Here is a 24,897-nt window from a genome sequence, read left to right on the forward strand (position 1 = left end):
TATAATGGATACAGCTATTTACAAATACCAGAGATTTTTTTTGTGGTTTGTTTGTTTGCTTCAGTACATTTGTGAAACAACAAGACATTTTGGGGAGCTTCAGTCTCCTTACCATCTCAACGCCACATGAGAGATTCTCTGATTATAAAGTTGATTATTTCATTAGGGCATTTCTCATAATGCTGCAAAGCTAAAGCAAGATGGAAAGGGAGGTATTTAGCAAAAAAGAACTACAAAAATAGGATTTATATAAATGGGAAGAACTTTTAAGCCAACTTGCCGGTGATGGGTGGATGATTATATAATAAGCACAATCAATGCTCCCTCTAGAAGAGCCATGTTCTTAAACGTATTATTTAGTAATATTTATCCATCAATGGGGTGAGAACTCTAAAATGAGTTTCACTTGGACTAAAATCAAGGTTTCTGTTCTAGTTAACTACGACCATTGTGTCACAAGCTCAGTTCATTTCAATAGTAAAATGCTTTAAAAATCCGACTTCTAAAACGATTCCCTTAAACAAGTTTCAGTTAGCAAAACATGTATTATCTGGTTTATTAAGTACTTGTGTTCCTTCCTAATTCTATCAACAGGCTGCTTTAGGTTCTGTGGCTCTTTTGTAGAATCTGTGGAAGTTGCAAACTATTTGTCATGATACAATGGTTTGCCCATTTATCTGCACCGTACATCTCATAGTATACAGTACAGACATTTTCAAGAAGTGATCATAAATATGTCCTTGAACCTAAAGGAGGCTGGGAAGACAATGTCTGAGAAAAGGCACTTAAACAAATTGAAAGAGTATTTTATTTATTGAAAACATTTATATATCCACCCATCTTATACAGCACCAAACTCTGGGCAGTTCCCAAACGACAGACTGACATCAAGTGGGAGTGTGTAAAACATGCCCTGTGAGATTAAGATCCATACATTTATAAAAATGAAGAATTGATCATGTGAAGGATATGGAAATCCGCTGGATTTTTTTTTTTAAAAACTACTTTAAAACCTATGTTTATCCACATACGTTTTTATAGTGTTTTTTTCTTCTATAACATATAATATTGTACGGGGGGGATTTTTTTTCTTCTGTTCAATCATGTCCAGTTCTTGGAGACTGCATGGACAAATCTCAAACTGCATGCAGTTTTCTGGGCAAGATTTTTCAGAAGTGGTTTGCCATTGCCTCCTTCCTAGGGCTGAGAGAGAAGGAATGGCCCAAGGCCATCAGATGGCTTATGAGGTGTGGTAGAATACAGTGATGAATTATATAAAGTTATAATTAACCTACTGGATAAAATTACAATATCTTTATTATAATTTTAAATTAACATAATTAAAGAATTATAACCTTGCATGTTTTGGAGATAGCGTGGGAACCGTGAAATCTAGTCGATCTTACTTTCTAGCTGGCATAAGATCTATCGCATGGCATTATTTTTGCAATATTTGAACAACTACATTTACTGACTTATTTTGTTATTTATGCTGCCTGACAGGGCTGGCCACTGCTGGAGTTGGTATCAGCTGTGCATAGAATGTGGAAAATCTGAGGTTTTGGCAGGTTGAGGATGATGGGATGTGTAGCCTTATTTCTGCTGCGGATGATGGGAAAGACTCAAAGGCATCTAACTCAACTGGGGACAATACAAACCAAATTCCAATTTTGCATCCTGGGGTGCAACCTTACTATGGCTGTGGATGATGGGAGAGGCTCAGAGGCAGTCTAACTCAGCCGAGAATGAAGCGAAGTCCAAACTTCACATCTTGGGAGTTCAGCCTTGCTGTGGTTGGGGATGATGGGATGGGCTTCTTAGAGAGGCCATCTAACTCAGCTGCAATTGCAGTCCAAGCTCCAGGGTACCCATGCTTCCACTGTGGACGATGGGAAAGGCTCAGAGGCACTCTAACTCAACTCTGGACAATATGAACCAATGTTGCATGTTAGGGAAAGGCTCTGAGGCCACTTGGGAATGATGTAAATCATAATCCAACGTTGCACTTTGGGGGCGCAGTCTTACTATGGCTGTGGGTGATGGGACAGGGCACACTAAGCTGGGAACAATATGAACCAAAGTCCTATGGCAGATCCTAGAATGCAGCTTTGCTCTGGCTGGGGATGATGGGACAGGCTCCTTAGCAAGGCCATCCAACTCAGCTGCAATTACACTCCAAGCTCCAGGCACCCATGCTTCTGCTGTGGATGATGGGAAAAGATTAGAGGCCACTAGGGACCACAGGAGTCAAACTCCATTGTTGCATCTTGGGGTGCAGCCTTACTACACCTGCGGATGATGGGAGACAAAATCAGCTGGACAACCGAATCTCTCACATCCTGGAGTGCAACCTTGCTTTGGCTGTGGATGATGGGACGAGCCTAGGGCAGACAAACTCAACTGGAAACAATGTGAACGGGAGTGCTGCCTCACTCTGGCTGTGGACGATGGGCGAGGCAGCGGGCAGAGAAAACTCAGTTGGCAATAACACGAACTGAGCCCCGACCTTACATCCTGGAATGCCTGCCTCGCTCTGGCTGTGGACGATGGGAGAGGCACAGCGCAGACAACAAACCCAGCTGGGAATAACACGAACCCCAACGCCGGTCCCGGGGTGCACCCTTGCTCTGGCTGCGGAGGATGGGTCTAAGTCGGCTGCCAGCGGCGCTCCAAGCTCCAGGACACCCAGGCTTCCGCCGTGGACGATGGGAGCACCTTCTTCTGGGCAGCCCGATCCCTCGGGCCCGCGGCCATCCCCGCTCCTCCGAGGGCCCGGCGGCGGGCTGAGGCGGCGGGCCGGGCCGGCCGGCGGGGCTCGGCGGGCGGGGAGGCGCGGCGAGGGGAGCGGCTCTCCCGCGCGCCCTCCTCCGCCGCCGCCTCCTCCGCCTCCCAGAGCGCGTCGCCCGAGCAGAGCAGCGGCGGCGGCGGCGGCGCAGGCCGTCCCAGCATGCGAGAGTGAGATGCCTGCCCGGGCGGCCCCGGCCACGGCAGCGGCGCTTCTTCCCCTTCGGGCCGCGGCGCCCCGGATGCGAGTGCGAGGCCGGCGCCTGGCGCGGCACAAACACTTCTATAGGACTCGCTCGCCCCGCTGAGGCCGCGCCGAGGCCCGCCCGCCCGCCCGCCTCATGGAGCCCGCCTCCTCGCCGCTCGGCGCCCCCGCCGCCCAGCTGGGCCGCCTGCGGGACTCGCACGGGAAGGTAACCCGCGGGCCGAGCGCCCAGGGGCCCGCCGGGGGGGTGTCGCGCAGGCCTGCGGCCGGGCCGGGCCGGAGGCGGCCTTGCACGCCCGGCTGGGCCTCGCTCGCCCTCCGCCGGGCCCGGCTGGCCCTGGGCTCGGCTTTGTCTCCCGGCCTTCTCTCCTTCCTCGTGCCTGCCTCCCCCGCTTCCGCCTTTTATCTGCTTTTGGTTTCCTTTTTTCTTCCTCTGCTCTCTCTTTCCTACCTGTCCATTCCTATCCTCCCTCCCACTCTCCCTTCCTTTTTTTCCTTCCTTCCTTCCTTCCTTCCTTCCTTCCTCCCTCCCTCCCTCCCTCCCTCCTTCCTTCCTTCCTTCCTTCCTTCCTTCTCCTTCCTTCCTTCCTTCCTTCCTTCCTTTTTCCTTCTTCCTTCCTTCCTTCCTTCCTTCCTTCCTTCCTTCCTTCCTTCCTTCCTTCCTTCCTTCCTTCTTGTCTCCCTGTTTATCCCTTTTCTTCTTTTTCCTGACACTCTCTCCTTCCTCCTTTATAATCTATTACCTTCCTTCTCCCTTCCTCTTTCCTTCCTTAATTCTCTCCGTACTCCTGTGCAGGGGCACGGTGGCTCAGTGGGTTAGGACGCTGAGCTTGTCGATCAGAAGGTCGCGGGTCGAGTGCCGCGTAGCAGAGCGAGCGCCTGTTACTCGTCCCAGCTTCTGCCAACCTAGCAGTTCGAAAGCACGTAAAAATGCAAGTAGAAAAATAGGCACCACTACGGTGGGAAGGTAACAGCGTTCCGTGCGCCTTTGGCGTCTAGTCACGCCGAAAACATGACCACGGAGACGTCCTCGGACAAGCGCTGGCTCTTCGGCTTTGAAACGGAGATGAGCACCGGCCCCTAGAGTGGGAAACGACTAGCATGCATGTGCGGGTGGGGGGGGAACCTTTACCTTTACCTTTTTATTCCTGTGCTTCCTATTCCTATACTTCCTATTCCTATGCTTCCTTCTCCCTTCCTTCCTCCTTTACCTTCTTTTATTTTCTGTTCTCCTCCTTCCAGTCCATAATTAATTCTTTCTTAGGTCTAATATGTTCTAAAGAAATTGGCAGCTTGTAGTTGCTTTGTGCCATGCTAATTATGATAAGACTAGGTTAGAATTTGAGTAGGAGACTACCAAGAAATCTTAGAACTGCATTCTACACTGGGAACTAGTCTGTATGTTAGTCTCTTGTGTGTGTTCATGTTCCTTCTGGAAAAGGCGGCAAGCCAACTTTGCTATATTGCCAGGAGAACAACGTGGATTTGAGGTCACCAGAGGTCAAACAAGTCGGTGCCTTTTTAATAATGAGAAAAATTTGATGGGAAGTATAATATTTCGCCACTCTTGCAAGTATAATAATACTTCTCTATGTTGCCCTGTGCAGATCTGATTGTGGGCCTTCAGATACAATGGTAGAGATTAAAGGATCTCTAAAAGAAAACATTAAAAAGATACGTTAGAACGATACTCTTGTGTGTACTGAATAGTCACAGGTGTAATAAGTAAATAAGGAAAATATAGCTATAAAGTCTCAAAGTATTTGTGCCCAGATAAAGTTTTCATTCAGCAATCACGTTCTTGCTAACGTAATACTATACATGTTATATAGTAAGCAAGATAAAATAGTGAGTTTATGTACAGTACTTCATATATGTCTAGGGCCTACATTAGACTGTTTTATTCAAAAGACAGTAACAACAATGCTTGTAAAATGATATTTGTTTTTCTGAGGGCTAACATCTCATGCATTTATTAGGGACTGAACATCAACCCCAAATCATTGGAATGTCCAAATGTGTGATTTATGTATTACTTTTTATAGCTCCATATTTCTGCCAAAGAGTGAACTGACCCTGATTTTTCCTATTGATAATGAGATATTTTTGCCTATACATAATAATTGCATAACATGTGCCTCTAAGCTCCTAGCTTATCTCTGACCTTGCAGGGAATGACAAAAAAGAAAAACTAAAGTATTTAACACAGACTAGTTCTTTGAACCCCTTCATGGATTACTGCCTTGTCGTGGCGAAGGGGCTTGCGTAATTCAATGAAGCTATGAGCTATGCCGTGCAGGGCCACCCAAGACGGACAGGTCATAGCAGAGAGTTCTGACAAAACGTGATCCACTGGAGAAGGAAATGGCAAACCACTCCAGTATCTTTGCCATGAAAACCCTATGGACAGTACCAAAAGGCAAAACGATATGACGCTGGAAGATGAGCCCCTCAGGTCGGAAGGCGTCCAATATGCTACTGGGGAAGAGCAGAGGGCTAGTACTAGTAGCGCCAGAAAGAATGAAGCGACTGGGCCAAAGCCGAAAGGACGCTCAGCTGTGGATGTGTCTGGTGGTGAAAGGAAAGTCCGATGCTGTAAAGATTTTTTCTCCATAGGAACCTGGAATGTAAGATCCATGAATCAAGGAAAACTGGACGTGGTCAAACAAGAGATGACAAGACTGAACATTGACATCTTAGGTATCAGCGAACTAAAATGGACAGGAATGGGTGAATTTAATTCAGATGACCATCAGGTATACTACTGTGGGCAAGAATCCTTCAGAAGAAATGGAGTAGCCTTCATAGTCAATAAAAGAGTAGGAAAAGCAATACTGGGATACAATCCTCAAAATGACAGAATGATCTCAGTTCGAATCCAAGGCAAACCATTCAATATCACAGTAGTCCAGGTCTATGCCCCAACCACCAGTGCTGAAGAGGATGAAATTGACCAGTTCTATGAAGCACTACAGCACCTTATAGAACTAACACCAAAAAATGATGTTCTTATCATCATGGGGGATTGGAATGCTAAAGTAGGAAGCCAAAAGATAACTGGAATAACAGGCAAGTTTGGCCTTGGAGTGCAAAATGAAGCAGGGCAAAGGCTGATAGAATTCTGTCAAGAGAATACGATGGTCATAGCAAACACTCTTTTCCAACAACCCAAGAGACGGCTTTACACATGGACATCACCAGACGGTCAACACAGAAATCAGATTGACTATATGCTCTGCAGCCAAAGATGGAGAAGCTCTATACAGTCAGTAAAAACAAGACCAGGAGCTGACTGTGGCTCAGACCATGAGCTTCTCCTTGCAAAGTTTAGGCTTAAACTGAAGAAAGTAGGGAAAAGCACTAGGCCACTCAGGTATGAATTAAATCATATCCCTGTTGAATATACAGTAGAGGTGACAAATAGATTTAAGGAATTAGATCTGATAGACAGAGTGCCTGAAGAACTATGGACAGAGGTTCGCGACATTGTACAACAGGTAGCAACCAAAACCATCCCAAAGAAAAAGAAATGCAAGAAAGCAAAATGGCTGTCTGAGGAAGCTTTGCAAATAGCTGAGGAAAGGAGGGAAGCGAAAGGCAAGGGAGAAAAAGAAAGATACACCCAATTGAATGCAGAATTCCAGAGAATAGCTAGAAGAGATAAGAATGCCTTCTTAAATGAACAGTGCAAAGAAATAGAAGAAAATAATAGAATAGGGAGGACCAGAGATCTTTTCAAGAAAATTGGAGAAATGAAGGGAACGTTTAATGCAAAAATGGGCATGATAAAGGACCAAAATGGCAGGGACCTAACAGAGGCAGAAGAGATTAAGAAGAGGTGGCAAAATTACACAGAAGAACTATACAAGAATGAGCTTAACGTCCCTGATAATCACAATGAGGTGGTCACTGACCTCGAGCCAGACATCCTAGAATGTGAAGTGAAGTGGGCCTTAGAAAAGCTGAGCAACAACAAAGCTAGTGGAAGTGACAGTATTCCAGCTGAGCTATTCAAAATCTTAAAAGACAATGCAGTAAAAGTGCTACACTCAATTTGCCAGCAAATTTGGAAAACTCAACAATGGCCACAGGATTGGAAAAGATCAGTTTACATTCCAATTCCAAAGAAAGGCAGTGCCAAAGAATGTTCAAACTATCGCACCATTGCACTCATTTCTCATGCTAGTAAAGTCATGCTTAAAATCCTACAAGCTAGACTTCAGCAGTATGTGGATCGAGAACTACCAGAAGTGCAGGCAGGATTTAGAAGAGGCAGAGGAACTAGAGATCAAATTGCCAACATACGCTGGATCATGGAGAAAGCTAGGGAGTTCCAGAAAAACATCTACTTCTGCTTCATTGACTATGCTAAAGCCTTTGATTGTGTGGATCATAACAAACTGTGGCAAGTTCTTAAAGAGATGGGAGTACCAGACCATCTTATTTGTCTCTTGAGAAACCTATATGCGGATCAAGAAGCAACAGTGAGAACTGGACACGGAACCACTGATTGGTTCAAAATTGGGAAAGGAGTCCGGCAAGGCTGTATACTGTCGCCCTGCCTATTTAACTTATATGCAGAGCACATCATGAGAAAGGCAGGGCTAGAGGAATCAAAAGTTGGAATTAAGATTGCCGGAAGAAATATCAACAACCTAAGATACGCAGATGATACCACTCTAATGGCAGAAAGTGAAGAAGAACTAAAGAGCCTCTTGTTGCGGGTGAAGAAGGAGAGTGCAAAACTTGGGTTGAAACTTAACATTAAGAAAACCAAGATCATGGCATCTGGCCCTCTCAATTCCTGGCAAATAGATGGGGAAGAAATGGAGGTAGTGACAGATTTTATTTTCCTGGGCTCCAAGATCACTGCAGATGGGGACTGTAGCCAAGAAATTAAAAGACGCTTGCTCCTGGGGAGGAAAGCCATGGCAAATCTAGACAGCACACTAAAAAGCAGAGACATCACCCTGTCAACAAAAGTGCGTATAGTCAAGGCTATGGTCTTCCCAGTTGCAATGTATGGCAGTGAAAGTTGGACCATAAGAAAGGCTGAGCGCCAAAGAATTGAGGCCTTTGAACTGTGGTGCTGGAGAAGACTCCTGCGAGTCCCTTGGACTGCAAGGCGATCAAACCGGTCAGTCCTAGAGGAGATCAACCCTGACTGCTCTTTAGAAGGCCAGATCCTGAAGCTAAAACTCAAGTACTTTGGCCACCTAATGAGAAGGAAGGACTCACTGGAGAAGAGCCTAATGCTGGGAAAGATCGAGGGCAATAGAAGAAGGGGACGACAGAGAATGAGGTGGCTGGATGGAGTCACTGAAGCAGTAGGCGTGAGCTTAAATGGACTCCAGAAGATGGTAGAGGACAGGAAGGCCTGGAGGAATGTTGTCCATAGGGTCGCGATGGGTCGGACACGACTTCGCAGCTAACAACAACAAGTTCTTTGAATCATTCTGATATACTTATAGACACAATGCTTCTGCAATCAGTAATGCTTTTCATGCTTGGAGATAAAATCTCCGTTTCTGGTAAGGTACATGGGAACATAGCCTTAGATGGGAATATTCAACCTGATTGGTTCTATCTTAATTCTTTTCAGCCATATTTCTTTATTCCAGCTTCAAGATTTCACCATTCCAACTTCAAGATTACTGTGTTAGTCTATGTGCATATAACAGATAAAGCCCCCCTTTTCAAAACATGTTGCTGGTAGCTGTAAAATTTCTATACTACCATAAATATATGGTGCAAGCTGTTTCTCCTGCTTCTTTCTATATACTTTTCACTTATACTTTTCACTCCCTAACCCTTTGCATGTGATTATGAATGAATCTGCCTCCAGAAGTGGTGAATGCTCCAGTTTTTAAGAAGAGACTGGACAGGCATTTGTCTGAAATGGTATAGGGTTTCCTGCCTGAGCAGGGGGTTGGACTAGATCAGGGCTTTTCAACCTTTTCACCCATTGTACCACTTTCAAGATATGGCAACATCCGAATACCACCAGTCACCTAGCAAGGTGTCAGAAACTTGATGACCAAAAAAAAAAGGAAAAAAGTGATGAAGTACAGGTAGTTCTCGACTTACAACTGTTCGCTTAGGGACTGTTCGAAGTTACAATGGCACTGAAAAAAGTGCCCCCCAAGCCACAGCCGAGCAAGACACCTGCCTGCCCGCCTGGCTGCCAATGTTTGCAGCTCTTCCTCCTGTCCGAGGTTTTCATTGTTGTGAGCATTTCTGTTGAGGATTGGCAGCGGGGGTGGAGGGGTGTTTGGTTTTTATTCCTCCCGTCTGCTTGGTGGTTGCAGCAGGTTTTGGTCACTTCACATGACCCTGGGACACTATGACCGTCATAAATATGAATCAGTTGCCAAGCATCTGAATGTAAATCACAAGACCCTGGAGATGCTGCAACATTCCAGCTGATCAGCGCTTGTGCGGTGCTGCCACCAGTTTAGCTCATTCCCCTCCCCCGCTACCACTTCTCTAGGATGGTCACGTACCACCTGCCAGGTGCCAATGTACCACAGGTGGTACCCGTACCACTGGTTGAAAAACCCTGGACTAGATGACTTCCAAGGTCCCTTCCAACTACTACTACTACATCATCATCATCATTATTATTATTATTATTATTATTATTATTATTATTATTATTATTATTATTATTATATATTGATGACTCTAAAAAAGGACGACTGGATTGAAGACACTGTTCCAAATTTTGATGGGATTGTTAATCTTGGGATTAGCATATGATGTCAATCAAAAAATTCTGGTTTATGATTATGGTTTAGTGTGCTTTACGTACCCAGTCACTGTGACTTACTCATCAAACCAAAGTTTTAACGAACCTATGTATCCTTCGCTATCTACAGCATGAGCAGATTGCCTATAGGGGTAAACTTTGTATATACAAGTATAATGTAATACAGAACTAATTCATATAAAATACAATAGGTTAAAAAGTATGATAGTTATATAAATGTATTATAAACTAATATATATGTACATGAATAATATTTACATTAGATAAGTATAATAGAATTGTAACTTAATTCTGATAAATATATTTTGTTTTTTGTTTTCCTTTTTTCTGTTGTACTGCTGTCTAAGCTCTTTTTTTCTTTGATGACGGATGTGTTTGCATTATAATTATATTTTTCCTGTTCTTTTTCTGTTATTATTTTAAAAGTAATTTTAAAAAGTATAAATCCATAGAAAGATGTGCATTTTTTAAGTATTGGGTAGCCACAAGAACTTAATGGTGCTTAGAGAATTGAAAAGGTAACTAGAGAATTGAAAGGGTTAGGGGTGGTATTTATGTGAAAATGGAGGACTATGGCTATCTAGTAGCGGATTTCAGGCTGTGAATGCAAGGCACTGGGCAGGTATGTGGTTGTTCAGATAACTGTCTTTTAATGAATTATAGGTTTGTAACAGGGTTGGGCTATTAAGTCACATTCTCCATCATTCTGTTTCACTCAGCAAGCTAAAATAGTGGGTCTTGATCATATTGAACCCCAAATGATGGGAAAGCAGGAAGGAGCCTTAGTGAAACCACACTATTCACAAAGTGAAGTGAAATTCATACCTTACTGGCTTCTAAATGCCTTTTAGCAAAATATTATAGTATTAATTGGCCCTGAAAATTTCACGAAGATAGCTAAGATCTGGTATTTCCTGTTAAATACAGAAAGCGGCATTAGCTATCTTCGTTGGCTATCTTCTGTATTTTGTCAATGCTAATATATCAGTAAAAACTAGCCAGGTTTAGTTTCATCAGGGTTTTTTTTTAAAATACAATATGCAAGCAAATTTACTGAAAAAGCTTCAGTACATCAAAAGCTGGGAAATACCCAGTGACCATTTCAGACTCAAAATGTTTTAGCAATAGTGACAAAAATAACATTTTTTTTTTAGGCTGTTGAAGTTCAGAAAGTTTAGGGGAAAATTAGGAATGAATTTGCATGTAAACTTTGTTAGGGTTTATTTTGTAGGTCAACAATTTCAGGTCTGACTGAGCTTGGTGGATCTGAGTGAAAATATTGCATTCCCATGAGCTTGAGCTCTCTCTCTCTCTCTCTCTCTATATATATATATAAGATAGCTGAATGGATGCTTTAATTTCACAGTATCCCCATGTGTCTTTTAGCAGCTCTGCCATCAGAACAAGTTAATAGTACAATCTGTTGTAATTAGCTACTTTGAGGATTATTTTGGTTGAAAAACAATGTATGTATACATGTTAAAAAAAATAGATGGTAGGCAACTTTCAACACCTGAATTTTCAATGTTATTTTCAATAACTTAAAAAAATAAGTCAAATTACCTTACATAGCGAGGAGTGCTGTTTCACATAATTGTTTTGATTTTATAAATCTGCTACAGCACGAATGCTTTTTATTTTGGAGCTCTGCCCAAACTCAAAATCACTAAACTGGTTTTTGTGTTTTATTTCTTTTAAATCAAATCACGTTGGAATCACTTCTTGAAAGGTTCCCCATATGTTTACTGCTGCACCATCTGGACTATTTTTAGGTCATTACAATCTGTTGTGTAAATAAGTATCTTAATATGTAGCAAATGGACTTTGTTTTTTTCCAAAACGAGTGTGTGTGTGTGTGTGAGAGAGAGAGAGAGAGTTTGTGTGTGTGTGTGTGTGTGTATATATATATATATATATATATATATATATATATATATATATATATATATATATATGCATGTATATGTATGCATATATGTGTGTGTTGTGTTGATGCACACACATATTGGGAAGGGGAGCAGAGTAAAATTAAATCTGAACTATAACTCAGAGGGAGCCTTGCCCATTTCATTTTGTCTTCCAGCCATCGTAATTGGAAGCGATCTTGAGTTTCTTCACCATGCTTGCTAATACGGTATTTGATGACATGTTGGTAAATGTACGAACAGACGTTGCTGAAAAAAAGAGTTTGCACTGATATAATTTTAAAGAAGTGGTAATGGGATGCTCAATTCATTTATGCAAACCAAACTTGGCAGTTGCTGAAATAATCAGAAGAACACATATATGCATTGGCCCTTTCAGAAGAAATTGGTTTAGGATCTTTAGACCTGCTGAAAATATTGGACTGTTTGACTTCTAGTGAGCATGGCTAGTCATGTTGGTGCCTGACAGAAATTGGGCATGCCTTTATTACTAGAATTAACTCCTCCCAAAATTAGTGTTTTGGGAGATAATTTATAGATTTCATCTTGTCCAGACTTTTATCTTCTTTAAAGACTGATGAGCAGGTGGAGCAGAAATTTGTCTCATTAAAATTTTGGTGGGTAACAGCTGATTCTTGAAGTCAATGGCATGGAGTCCTTGATGATCTCTGAGCTTGGTTGTTTTCTTGCCAGGGTTTCATTACCCAACTAGGTAACACCTTCAGTCCTATAAAAGCAATCCCCACTCTCTTCTAGCACTGATGATGTTCCCTAGTTGGGTAACGAAATGTCTGCAAGAAAAAAAATCATGTTTGGAGAGCACCAAGGACCCACAATTCAACCCTGAGCTACAAATATTATCTTCTATTCCTATCAATGGCATGGACTGGAAAATCATACTGAAAATTCCTCATATATGACATTTCTTTACCTTATTAGGGAAAATAAAACATTTTTGCATATGCAGTCAGTTTCTTCTATGGAACGATTACATGGGCAGATCTATCATTGTTTGTTTCTGGCCAGTTTAGAGATCCTACTGGAGAATACTATGGAGCAGTTAAGTTTCATTTTTTTAAAGAAATTCTGCTTGTTTACTGGAAAGCTGTTGGGTTTGTTTGTAGTGAAATAATTAGGCAGAGCTGTAGTTAGGCAAAGTAATTTTCATCCTTGACCCAGAGGCATCTCTCCCCCAAAGAGTATAAAAGAGGCTGTAGTGCCATTTATTTGAATCTCTGGGAATTGGGCAGCATACTAATAATAAAAACACAAAATATGAAGACCTGCAAATTGAAGTAGAATGATTGTGGCAAAAGAAAGCAAAGATAGTTCCAATAATAATAGGCATCTTGGTTGAAATCCCAAAACATCTGGAGTACCATTTAAATACCATTGGCCTTGACAAAAATCACCATCACAATTGACAAAATCACCATCAACAATACCGGGGATAGTAAAATAGAAGACAAAGCTTTGGACTAGATCACAAAATATCAAGGTCTGAAAATCAAAGTTGAAAGATTATGGCAGAAATTACATGTGGTGGTCCCAGTGGTTATCGGCACACTGGGTGCTATAGCAAAAAATTTCTGGATGGCAAATTAACAAAATTTCTATCTGACAATTACAAAAAGCCACACTTTTTGGCTCTACACATATATTACCCCAAGACGTTACAACATCCTAAGTTCTTGGGAGGATCTTGATGTTTATGAAATCCAACATCAGCTAAAGAACAGGCAACTGTGATTTCACATTATCGCATATACATACATACATACATACATACATACATACATACATAATATGTTAAGTGTTTGTTAAGTATTTAGAATACCTTGCTAGACCCCAAACACGGGGCAAATCTTATTTCTTGTTTCAGCCTAACCCAAGGCCATCAACAGGCTGTAGTCACACAGTGACAGCTCATATTTGTGTAAATTTTTTGGATTGCTAACAAAATTAAAGGGAAACTTATATAGCTATTTCAAATTTATTTGTTCTCATCAGTCAGCCACACCCTTCTGAGATTCAAACCTGGGCTGATTGCGCATTAGGCAATTGTTCTAACCCTTAGGCCACAGGCTCTTTCTTGCTTTGTTAGCTGAGAAGCAAGGGAGATATGTGTTAAGTGTTTGTTAAGTATTTAGAATACCTTGCTAGGCCCCAAACAGGGGGCAAATCTTATTTATATATATATAAAATAATAATAATAATAATAATAATAATAATAATAATAATAATAATAATAATAATAATAATAATAATAATAATAATAATAATAATAATAATAATAATAATAATAATAATAATAATAATAATAATAATAATAATAATATGTTCTTTAAAGGTCTGTAATAAGCTCCAGAAAGAAACTTGATTGAGGTGCTTGAGTGCTTGGATCATTAAGTTCATTTGCTTGCATAAGAAATAATGTATTTCTAAGGTCAGAAGTACTGATCTGTGAATCCCCAAATTTGCTAAGCTAAAGGTAGCTTATACAGACTGAATTTCTCAGCGATGCATAGAGAGACTAGATAAAAGGCCAGTTGAGTAAAATTATTCTTTTTGTGGAGTGTGTGTGTGTGTGTATAAAATAACATTTTTAGAACTGAGCACTTAATTCTTTTTAAAGGATTTGCACATAATGGTAGAATTATCCTGAATAAATTTATCCCTCTTGGGAATTTTATATTCACTTCTTATTTACTGAAATAAGAACTATTAAGCTATGCCAAGCATATCTTAGCATTATGAAATTAAGTTATGGCAAGCCTTGGGATTATGAGCTGCACATGAAGGGTGGAGTCTGAAACCTCTCCAATATGTTTTGAGTGTGCCAGTTTCTTCTTATATGTAAATATGTAGATCTGCTATACATTAATTGCTCGATTTAACTGCTTAATTCCATATCGCACTATTTCATTAACTAGTTAATTAACTAGAGTTAGACCCACTTTAGATATAATGCTAAAGCATTATTTGGTTATATGCATGAGCTGGCTTGGGCTGGTGAATTTGCTTTCTCTTGGCATGGCTACAAACCGAATATCAGAAGTCTCTAAAGTTTAACTGGCTGGAATCTTTTGTTATATCTGAAATTGATAAACTTTGATTAGTTTAAACTAGAGGATGCAAGTAAATGTAGTAAACTAGCCAATGCCCACCACATTTCATACGAAAAGAAAAAATACGGGTAGTTTCAAAGTAGAATGTAGATCTTTTGATCACTTAATCCTCTGTACTGTACCAGAGAGAGGGACGCGGTGGCTCAGTGGGTTAGGACGCTGAGCTTGTCAATCAGAAGGTCGGCAGTTTGGTGGGTCAAATCCCGAGTGCCGCGTAACAGAGTGAGCGCCTGTTACTTGTCCCAGCTCCTGCCAACCTAGCAGTTCGAAAGCACGTAAAAATGCAAGTAGAAAAATAGGGACCACTACGGTGGGAAGGTAACAGCGTTCCGTGCGCCTTTGGCGTCTAGTCATGCCACCCACGTGACCACGGAGACGTCCTCGGACAAACGCTGGCTCTTCGGCTTGGAAACGGAGATGAGCACCGGCCCCTAGAGTCGGAAACGACTAGCACGCATGTGCGGGGGAACCTTTACCTTTACTGTACCAGAGATGAAATAGTTACGCCACTGGCCTTATGCATTGCCAAATCTGGTTTGTTTGACTTTTACTTAGTGTGAACAGAGTTGGAAGGGACCCTGGAGCAGGTCAGGCAGGAAACCCTACACCATTTCAGGCAAATGGCTGTCCAGTCTCTTCTTAAAAACTTCCAGTCTTAAAGACCAACTTCTGGAGGCAAGTCGTTCCACTGATTAATTGTTCTCACTGTCAGGAAATTTCTCCTTAGTTCTAGGTTGCTTCTCTCGTTGATTAGTTTCCATCCATTGTTTTTTTGCCTTGCCTTTTGGTCCTTGGGAGAATAGCTTGACTCCCTCTTCTTTGTGGCAGCCCCTCAAATATTAGATACTGCTATCATGTCTCTCTTAGTCCTTCTTTTCACTTTTCACCCAGTTCTGCAAATGTTCTTCATATGTTTTAGCCTCCAGCGGGACTGGAGGCTAAAGCATATTTTTTTTTATTAAAGAGTTTTACAAAAACCTTTTTACAATACATATCCCCAAAACCCACCCACCCCAAACCACCCCCCTCCCCCCACTTCCCAGAGCTGAATACAGGGTTATAGATATAATAATCATATTCTAACTAAAATTATCCATTATAAAATTAACCAAATTCATAATGTGCTTTAACTCCCCTTTTTGATCTCTAAGCTTACAACAAGAACATCTGCTTTGTTGTTGACTTTTTCTTGATTTGCAGGGGGTTCTACTGATGTTGGACCAGGCCCAAAGCCAACCCTTGGACCGGTCACACCTGCTTTAACTCCCCTTTAACATAGATACATTCAAATTATTAAAAACATAATAATAATAATAACTTAAACAAAAATATAATCAATACTAATACTAAAATTAATAACAGTATCCCTCTAAAATCTACTCATAAGCTAAGTGGAACTTTTTAGTCCCATATTTATTCTGAATATAATCTATCCATCTCCTCCAAACTGAAATATATCTTTCTTGTGAATGAACCTTCAAATAAGCAGAAATCTTAGACATTTCTGCAAGATTCGATACTTTAAGTACCCATTCTTCTATAGTAGGCAAATTATCCTTCTTCCAGTATTGTCCCACCAGTAACCGTGCTGCTGTTATCAAATTCAACATCAGATTGGTTTCTTTAGTATTACAATCTACAACAATACCCAATAAAAAGAGAGAATTTTATCTTTTTCTTAAAAATCTTTTGAATGTTCCACCAAATTTTAATCCAAAAAGCTTTTATATTTCTACAAGTCCACCACGCTAAAGCATATTATTTTGATAATGTGTTTTGGTGAGAACCCAGTATTTTAACTATGTTCACAACAGCTCATGAAATGAACAGCAGTTTTCCATCCTTGGATAATGGAAAAAGCAGAATGTTTTCCAAAACGAAAGTGGAAGCTTTAAGTTTATATTCCTTTATTATCAGACTTTAGCTATCGAATTCAGCCACACCTTTTCTTAGGAAACACACTTTGAGATTCTAAACTCTTTTCAGCTGATGCTTGTTTTACCTGGCAATTGTAATCCACATTGAGGTGGGGTGGGTAAGAAGGCAGTTTGTTAGTTTAATAGTATCAACATAAAACTGTAAACAATTGCAATACATACATTGAAAAGTGCTATGTAAAAGTTGAATCTGCTGAAGGTTTCCAATCTTAAAAGAGGAAAGTCTGGTAAGTTTTGCTTCAAAGAAGCATACATAATATTGTTATCTTCCTCTGGATTCACTACAGCGTTTTTCTTAAGCTTGCAAAGTGCAGAGTAAAATATGTATTGTCCTCTACGTATAAATTAGCACATTGCAATAAACATTTGTTCAGAAGAATATTATTTTGATATTTTGCGTGTTTTGTTTTGGGAGCATGTGTGATATGAGGCAACACACATGCCAGATCTGAATGAATATATATTCATGTATATGTGTGTGTGTGTGTGTGTGTGTGTATATGCAGGTCCCCTTTTATACTCTAAGGCAGGGTAGGCAACCTCGGCTCTTTTATGACTCATGGACTTCAACTCCCAGAATTCCTGAGTCAGCTGACTCAGGAATTCTGGGAGTTGACGTCCATGAGTCATAAAAGAGCCGAGGTTGCCTACCCCTGCTCTAAGGGAATAAAGATACATATTAGGACAGTTAATCCCTGAGAGTTTGGGGAGGTTGATGCTTTTCCAGTTGCTAAAAAAAATTAGACCAGACAACAATAAAAAGCAAATTGAACTAATAAGAAAACACAGCAATAAATTGATGACATTTACGTGGTTTAATATTTTATTTTTTAATAATAACATTGATTTTTTTCCTAAGGAAAATGTGTTCCATTTCAGGAAAGGAACTATTAGAAATATTCTAGGAAGCTGTTTTCTTTTAGATACCCATTGGAATACTTATAAGTGTCTTGATGGGGAGACATGATGAACAAATAAAAGTAGTTGACTTATTTGAGTTAAAACTTCATCATCCTCTTTCGTGTAACTTATCTGATCCATAAGTTACATTGGACAGTGGTTGTATTCATGCATCATTTTAATTCATCATTTTAATCATGGTTTGTTAAAGACATAGTACTTGTGATCACATATAACGTTGTTTCATTTGTGCCTCAGAGTATAATTGGAATAGGTTCCTCCTTTTTTAAATATTGAGAATTTGAATGTTTCAAGCCCAATATTTATTTTAGATAAATCATGTTTTTTACACAATGCCCGTGCAGTTGTTTGTTTATTGGTGGGGATATTCAGGATTATGCCCCCTTGTGGTTCGTAAGAAATATTAATATAGGTTTAAAAGTACAAGCTTTTAAATCACTCGGTGCACCTCCTTTAAAGACATGAAATTGTTCTGAAAACAAAATATGAAGTTGTTTCTTATAAGATGGGTGGTTATATAAATGAGATAAAGAAACAAAAACATCTTTTTACGGATTTTGTGGCCCCCAAAAGAAAAGTGATTCTTAATTTTTAAAAATGTGATTTGGACATTTAATGCATGTCAGTGTGCATGCACTGAGTTGTTAAAATTACATGCTTGAAAAAGTAACGTTGACATTTCCTAGATTTTTCAAATATTACACTATTTAAATCAACCATTGGTATTTGGAAGTTGTATGTATCCTTTATGAAGAGGAAAAATGTCACACACACTATTATGTTACAGACAAAATAATGAAGTCATAATTTCTTTCCATAAGCATAGTTAAACACCTAAATCAGGATGCCGTCTTGTACATAAAGCTATTTTATAGTAATGTCTGAAAGACCATGGTTTGCATTAACCATTAGATGAGTACAACGTCATATTTCTCTGAAGCCAATTTGCCCAATGCATTGAACCTTCCTCAGTCTGGCTATCTGGAGAAGGAGCTAGTAAATTTCTGTTATGTTCATTTGGGACAGAATAATAAAGTTGGGAGGGACCTTGGAGGTCTTCTAGTCCAACCCCCTGCTCAGGCAGGAATCCCTATATCATTTCAGACAAATGGTTGTCCAATCTCTTTAAAAACACCAGGACAGATATTCCTATTGTGACAGCTGGAATGACCATTGCCCAGTTTGGATTAAATATATATATAACTTAATAAGGTACGCACATACTATTTTAATGAGTGCCAGATAAAATATCTAGAAACCATTTTCTTTTCACATGAACAGTTACTTGCTTCTTGCTGCCTTCTTCCCTAGTCAATGATCTTAGTCTTCGTGTCTGTAAATTATGTGCTAAAATTCCTTGGAGTGCTGTAAAATCAAACTGTAAATCTCAGCCCTTTTTCTTACAGATATTCAGATCTTTCATTCTCTTCCCAACCCCATCTTTTTTTTCCTATTTTCCTTCTCAAATCCCTGGAGATTTTACTTCAATTCTGGTGATTCTTCTTCCATCTGAAGGGATGGTGCTTATTTTGTTAACCTATGCCATATTAACAAAATGAGCTTGCTATTGCAAGTACTCCACGACTTAGCGACCACAGTTGAGCCCAAGAATTTCTGTTGCTAAGCGAGACATTTGTTACGTGAATTTTACCCCATTTTACGACCTTTCTTACCACAGTTGTTAAGTCAGTTTGGCTTCCTCATTCACTTTGCTTGTGAGAAGGCCGTGAAAGGGGATCATGTGACCCCAGGACACTGCAACCATCATAAGTATGAGTCAGTTGCCAAGTGTCAGAGGTTTGATCATGACGCTGCAATGATGGTGTGAAAAATGGTCATGTCACTTTTTTTCAGTGCCTTTGTAACGTAGAACGATCACTAGCATTAGTACCGCTTTATAAAACCCTAGTAAGACCACACCTGGAATACTGCAACCAATTCTGGTCACCATACTACAAAAAAAGATGTTGAGACTTTGGAAAAAGTTCAGAGAAGAGCAGCTAAAATGATGAAAGGCACGGAGACTAAAACATACAAAGAACGGTTGCAGGACTTGGGTTTGGCTAGTCTAAAGAAAAGAAGAAATTGGGGAGACATGGTAGCAGTATTTCAGTATTTGAGGGGCTGCCACAAAGAAGAGTGGGTCATGTTATTCACCAAAACACCAGAGGGAAGGACGAGAAACAATGGTTGGAAACTGACCAAAGAGAGAAGCAACCTGGAATTAAGGAGAAACTTCCTAACAGTGAAGACAACAAACCAGTGGAACAGCTTGCCTCCAGAAATTGTGAGTGCTCCATCACTGGAGATTTTTAAGAAGAGACTGGACAGTCACTTGTCTGAAATGGTATAGGTTCTCCGGTTTGAGCAGGGGGCTGGACTAGAAGACTGCCAAGGTCCCTTCCAGATTCTATTCTATTCTATTCTATTCTATTCTATTCTATTCTATTCTATTCTATTCTATTCTATTCTATTCTATTCTATTCTATTCTATTCTATTCTATTCTATTCTATTCTATTCTATTCTATTCTATTCTATTCTATTCTATTCTATTCTATTCTATTCTATTCTATTCTATTCTATTCTATTCCCATTTATCTATCCTATTCTTTTCTATTCTGTTCCCATTTATTCTATTCTATTCTATTCTATTCTATTCTATTCTATTCTATTCTATTCTATTCTATTCTATTCTATTCTATTCTATTCTATTCTATTCTATTCTATTGTTATAAGTCGAGGACTGCCTGTACTATATTTCAGAAAAAACTGGCTCATGGATTGTGGACAGTTTCTTCTGATATATAGCAATAGCAAGCTCATGTGTAACTAAGCGGCATCGCTTCAGATGGACCAGTCTGAGACCACTCAGATAGGACCACTTCTAAGACCTGTCTCAATATACCATGTTTCCCTGAAAATAAGACCGGGTCTTATGTTAATTTTTTCTCCGAAAGACGCTTTAGGGCTTATTTTGCAGTTAGGTCTTATTTCCAGGTAAATTCGGTACTAAATGCGTCTGTCCGGCAGATAGATGATCTTAACCAGGCTTATTTTGGGGGGTGGGGCTTATATTACGAGCGTCCTGAAAATTCATGCTAGGGCTTATTTTCCGGGTGGGCCTTATTTTCAGGGAAACCCTGTATGTTGTACTTGTGAATTTTATGCAGAATTGACTTGGGAAGCTGGTGTGTGGTGTAGTCGGCTCACATGGTGTAGTAAGATGGAGGGTTTGTTGTCACTGTGTGTTGAGGGGTGGGAGCACAAAGGGAGGCTCAGCTAATCTCAGTGTATACGTAGTTGTACTTTGAGATTAAAGATTCATTCATTGGTCTTCTGTCAATCACATGCTTTGATTTTGCGGCCCAGTAAACAAAGTACTAAAACTGAACAAAATCCCGATGTCCTGCTTTTTCTATAGCAAAACAAGCTCCCAAACTCTCAGCTGAGAAAGAAGTCTGTTTCCTCTCTCCCATTTCTTGTTGGTCTTATTTATCAGTCATCTTTGTTTCATAACTTCCAATATCTGCTTAGTCTCAGGGTAGTTGCTGCCAACCATTACCTTATCAAAAATGCTTCTAGACACACGTAATCTTAAATTATTGTTATTCTTTGAAGCCAGTGACTCAGTGCTGGACCCTCGTTCCCTCTGAGGCAGGGGGTCTGAAGTTCAGTATTTTCAAGTTGGAGAAATTCCCATCCAAGACCTCTTGAGTTTTTGCCAGTCCAAGGAAATCCTATTCAGCCAGGTAGATCATTGATCTGACTCTGGCAACTTCTTTTATTCTAACGAGGGGATTTCACATATGTTTTCTTCTGAGTCTGCCCTTCCGTATCCCTTTATGGGAGATATCAAAAGAGGAAGAATGAAATTAAAGCGGATCGGTGTTGCTGATTTTTATCTCAGGGGTTAAAGGTCAGGGAAAACAACATATGTTCCTCTGCTCTTCTATCGATGGCTCATATCTCCCCAATTTTTTTTTTATTTTTTAAAAAAAGTGGGGGGGGGAAAGCATATGCTCCCAATTTACATATTTACTAATTTAAAAAAGCTTCCTGGAAACATTAAGCAGACAATCTTGGATAACCTTTAACATTGCAGCTAATGGATATCGCCTGGAAATTTTCATAGGAGGTCTTCTAAATAATGTAAATGATTATGAATATGTAACTAGTTAATATGCAGCTACGAAAGGATTATCATGTAGAGGTTAATGAACATGCTGCACTTCACAGGTTGCGTTGCCTTTAGCACTCTATGCTCGGAAAGCCCCGCGTTGGGATTCGGAAGGTTTTCTGTTGCGCTCTTGTTCCCCCTACGCAGAAATGAGGGATTGGAGATCTTGGGGTTTTTTTCCCCCCCACAAAACAATTTCATGATACGGAACGCGTTTCTTAATAGTTATAGGAACAGCACTGTTCTAGCATGTTCAGCAATGGATATTTATTGTGGTCTCATGGATGAATGCTGCTGGCCCCATAATACCAATGGCATGGTTTTGTTGGCACAGGTCATCCTCGACTTACGGCCACCATTGAGGCCAAAATTTCCGTTGCTAACTGAGACATTTGTTAAGAGAGAGAGTTGCCCCATTTTACGACCTTTCTGGCCACACTTGTTAGGTGAATCCCTGCAGTTGTTAAGCTAGTAACGTGGTTGTCACGTGAATCTGGCTTCCCCCATTGACTTTCCCTGTCACAGGGTCACCAAGGGGGGGGGGTCCCGTGACGCTGTGACCGTCATAAATATGAAGCAGTTGCTGAGCATCTGAATTTTGATCATGGGACCATGGGGATGCTGCAAAGCCAGTGCCGTTGTATCTTCAAACGGTCATTAAATGAACTGTTGAGGACTATATGTGTTGGTCTCTTGCCTTCCTCACAAGCCCTTGTTCATAGATTCATTTTGGATTTCAAAGCTATCATACCTGAATCAAGAATGTGTATTGCATCGTAAGGCTGATTTTGAACCAGGATTTTTTTTTACTAGCAAACCATGTTGTAGCTTTATGATCCATCTTAGGTAACTCTTTAGAAGGGAAAGATACATACTGTATAAAGCAAGTGTCTCTACTTATTGCATTTGTCCTAAGGGTATAGTTTTTATATTAATGGACTTAGGATGATGGAATGGTTATCTATAGCAGGGCTTTTCAACCAGTGGTACGGGTACCACCTGTGGTACATTGGCACCTGGCAGGTGACGACCATCCTAGAAAAGTGGTAGCGGGGGAGGGGAATGAGCTGAACCGGTGGCAGCACTGCACAAGCCTGAGCGAGAGATGACTGGAGCTGCAGGGCTGTCAGGGCTCAGCGGAAGCACCAGGATCAGCGCCAGGCTCCAGCTGGAGCTCGGCGCTGATCCTGGCGCTTCCAAGCCCCGAAGAAGGGCCGATCAGCTGGAACGTTGCAGCATCCCCAGGGTCTTGTGATTTACATTCAGATGCTTGGCAACTGATTCCTATTTATGACGGTCACAGTGTCCCAGGGTCATGTGAAGTGACCAAAACCTGCTGCAACCACCCAGCAGACGGGGGGAATAAAAACCAACACCCCCATCCCACCCCCGCTACCAATCCTCAACAGAAATGCTCACAACAATGAAAACCTCGGACAGGAGGAAGAGCTGCAAACATTGATAGCTAGGCGGGCAGGCAGGTATCTTGCTCGGCTGTGGCTTGGGGGGCACTTTTTTCAGGGCCATTGTAACTTCGAACAGTCAATAAGCGAACTGTTGTAAGTCGAGGACTACCTTTTTTCCTTTTTTTTTTGGTCATCATGTTTTTGACACCTTGCTAGATGACTGGTGGTACTCGGATGTTGCCATATCCTAAAAGTGGTAGAATGGGTGAAAAGGTTGAAAAGCCCTGATCTATAGCTCTTCATGGGCTTAAGACGTGTGGTTCTATGGAATTCGATAAACAGAATGACATTACTTGGCTTTCTCTCTTTTTAACCTGAAAAACCATCTGCAACCATGCTGGCGATTCCAATATATTAAAAAAGGTAAAGGTTCCCCCGCACATGCGTGCTAGTCATTTCCGACTCTAGGGCCAGTGCTCATCTCCGTTTCAAAGCCGAAGAGCCAGCGCCTGTCCGAGGACGTCTCCGTGGTCATGTGGCCGGCATGACTAGACGCCAGAGGCGCACAGAACGCTGTTACCTTCCCACCGTAGTGGTCCCTATTTTTCTACTTGCATTTTTACGTGCTTTCGAACTGCTAGGTTGGCAGAAGCTGGGACAAATAACAGGCACTCACTCTGCTACACGGCACTCAGGATTTGACCCGCCAAACTGCCAATCTTCTGATCGACAAGCTCAGCGTCCTAACCCACTGAGCCACGTCCCTCCTCCAATATATTAGTCATATAGAAATCTCACTGTGATCAGATTTTTCATCAAAGCGGGTTGGTTGGTTGGTTGCTTTCTTGATATAATAAAGCAGGTACATTTAAACTGAATTCATGCATAAAATATGTAAGCTCTAGCTAAAAGGTACCAATATTTACACTTAAATATTCAGCTCTCAGAACAGGACCCTCCTGGTTTCTTCTGCAAACAATTCTTGGTAGTTTTAGAGTCCTCTGGAAGGTTTTCCCAGTTTTTAAAAAAGCTCTTCAGAGAGACGAGAATTAAAATGACGAGGGAATATTATAAAATTTGAGAAATCTCATTATCTACCCAAGCTATACCCTTAACTCTTTGGATCCCACTGTTTCTGTTTCACTACTTCCTAGTTATCAGGCGGGTTCAAACTAAACCAAGTGTTCTTTCCCAAATTGGTGATTTTCTAGATCAGACATGTCAAACTTGCGACATCACGTGACGTCACACAACGTATCAGGACCGTTTTGCCATTGCCAGCAATGACGCATCCGCATGACGCATCCGGCCGGCGGGCCGGCAGTTTGACACCCCTGTTCTAGATTTATGTATTTTTAAACCTGGCAGATAGGAGTTGAGGTCCACACATCTTTAAAGTTTGCTGATGTTGAAAAACACTGTTCATGATTCATTGGAATTGTAACTTCTAACATTCCCAGCCCTCAAAGGCTATATTCTTACTTTTATTTATTTTTTTTTAAGTAATGATTAAAGGTTTGGGATTACGAGTTGGGAGACTCAGCTCCCTTGGCCATTGAGTGACTTTGAACCAATCCTTTTTTAAATTTTTTTAATCATCTCACAGTTATTAATGGTGGGATAAAAACTGAAGAAGGAATATTA

General features: G+C 40.8%; 1 protein-coding gene across 2 annotated transcripts in view; it reads left to right on the forward strand.

Moving 5' to 3' along the window:
* The first annotated feature begins 2,906 nt into the window (after positions 1-2,906).
* URI1 (URI1 prefoldin like chaperone) overlaps positions 2,907-24,897 on the forward strand; it is a 49,266-nt gene continuing 27,275 nt past the window's right edge. For both annotated transcript variants that reach the window (XR_014027471.1, XM_081335761.1), the window contains exon 1: positions 2,907-3,197. Coding sequence is in view for 1 of the 2 variants with exons in the window: in XM_081335761.1 (XP_081191887.1) it covers positions 3,126-3,197 (72 nt within the window). In the remaining variant the exon portion in view is untranslated. The remainder of the gene's footprint in view (positions 3,198-24,897) is intronic.

This window comes from Vipera berus (assembly GCF_964194415.1).
Source record: "Vipera berus genome assembly, chromosome: 10".
Taxonomy (NCBI): domain Eukaryota; kingdom Metazoa; phylum Chordata; class Lepidosauria; order Squamata; family Viperidae; genus Vipera; species Vipera berus.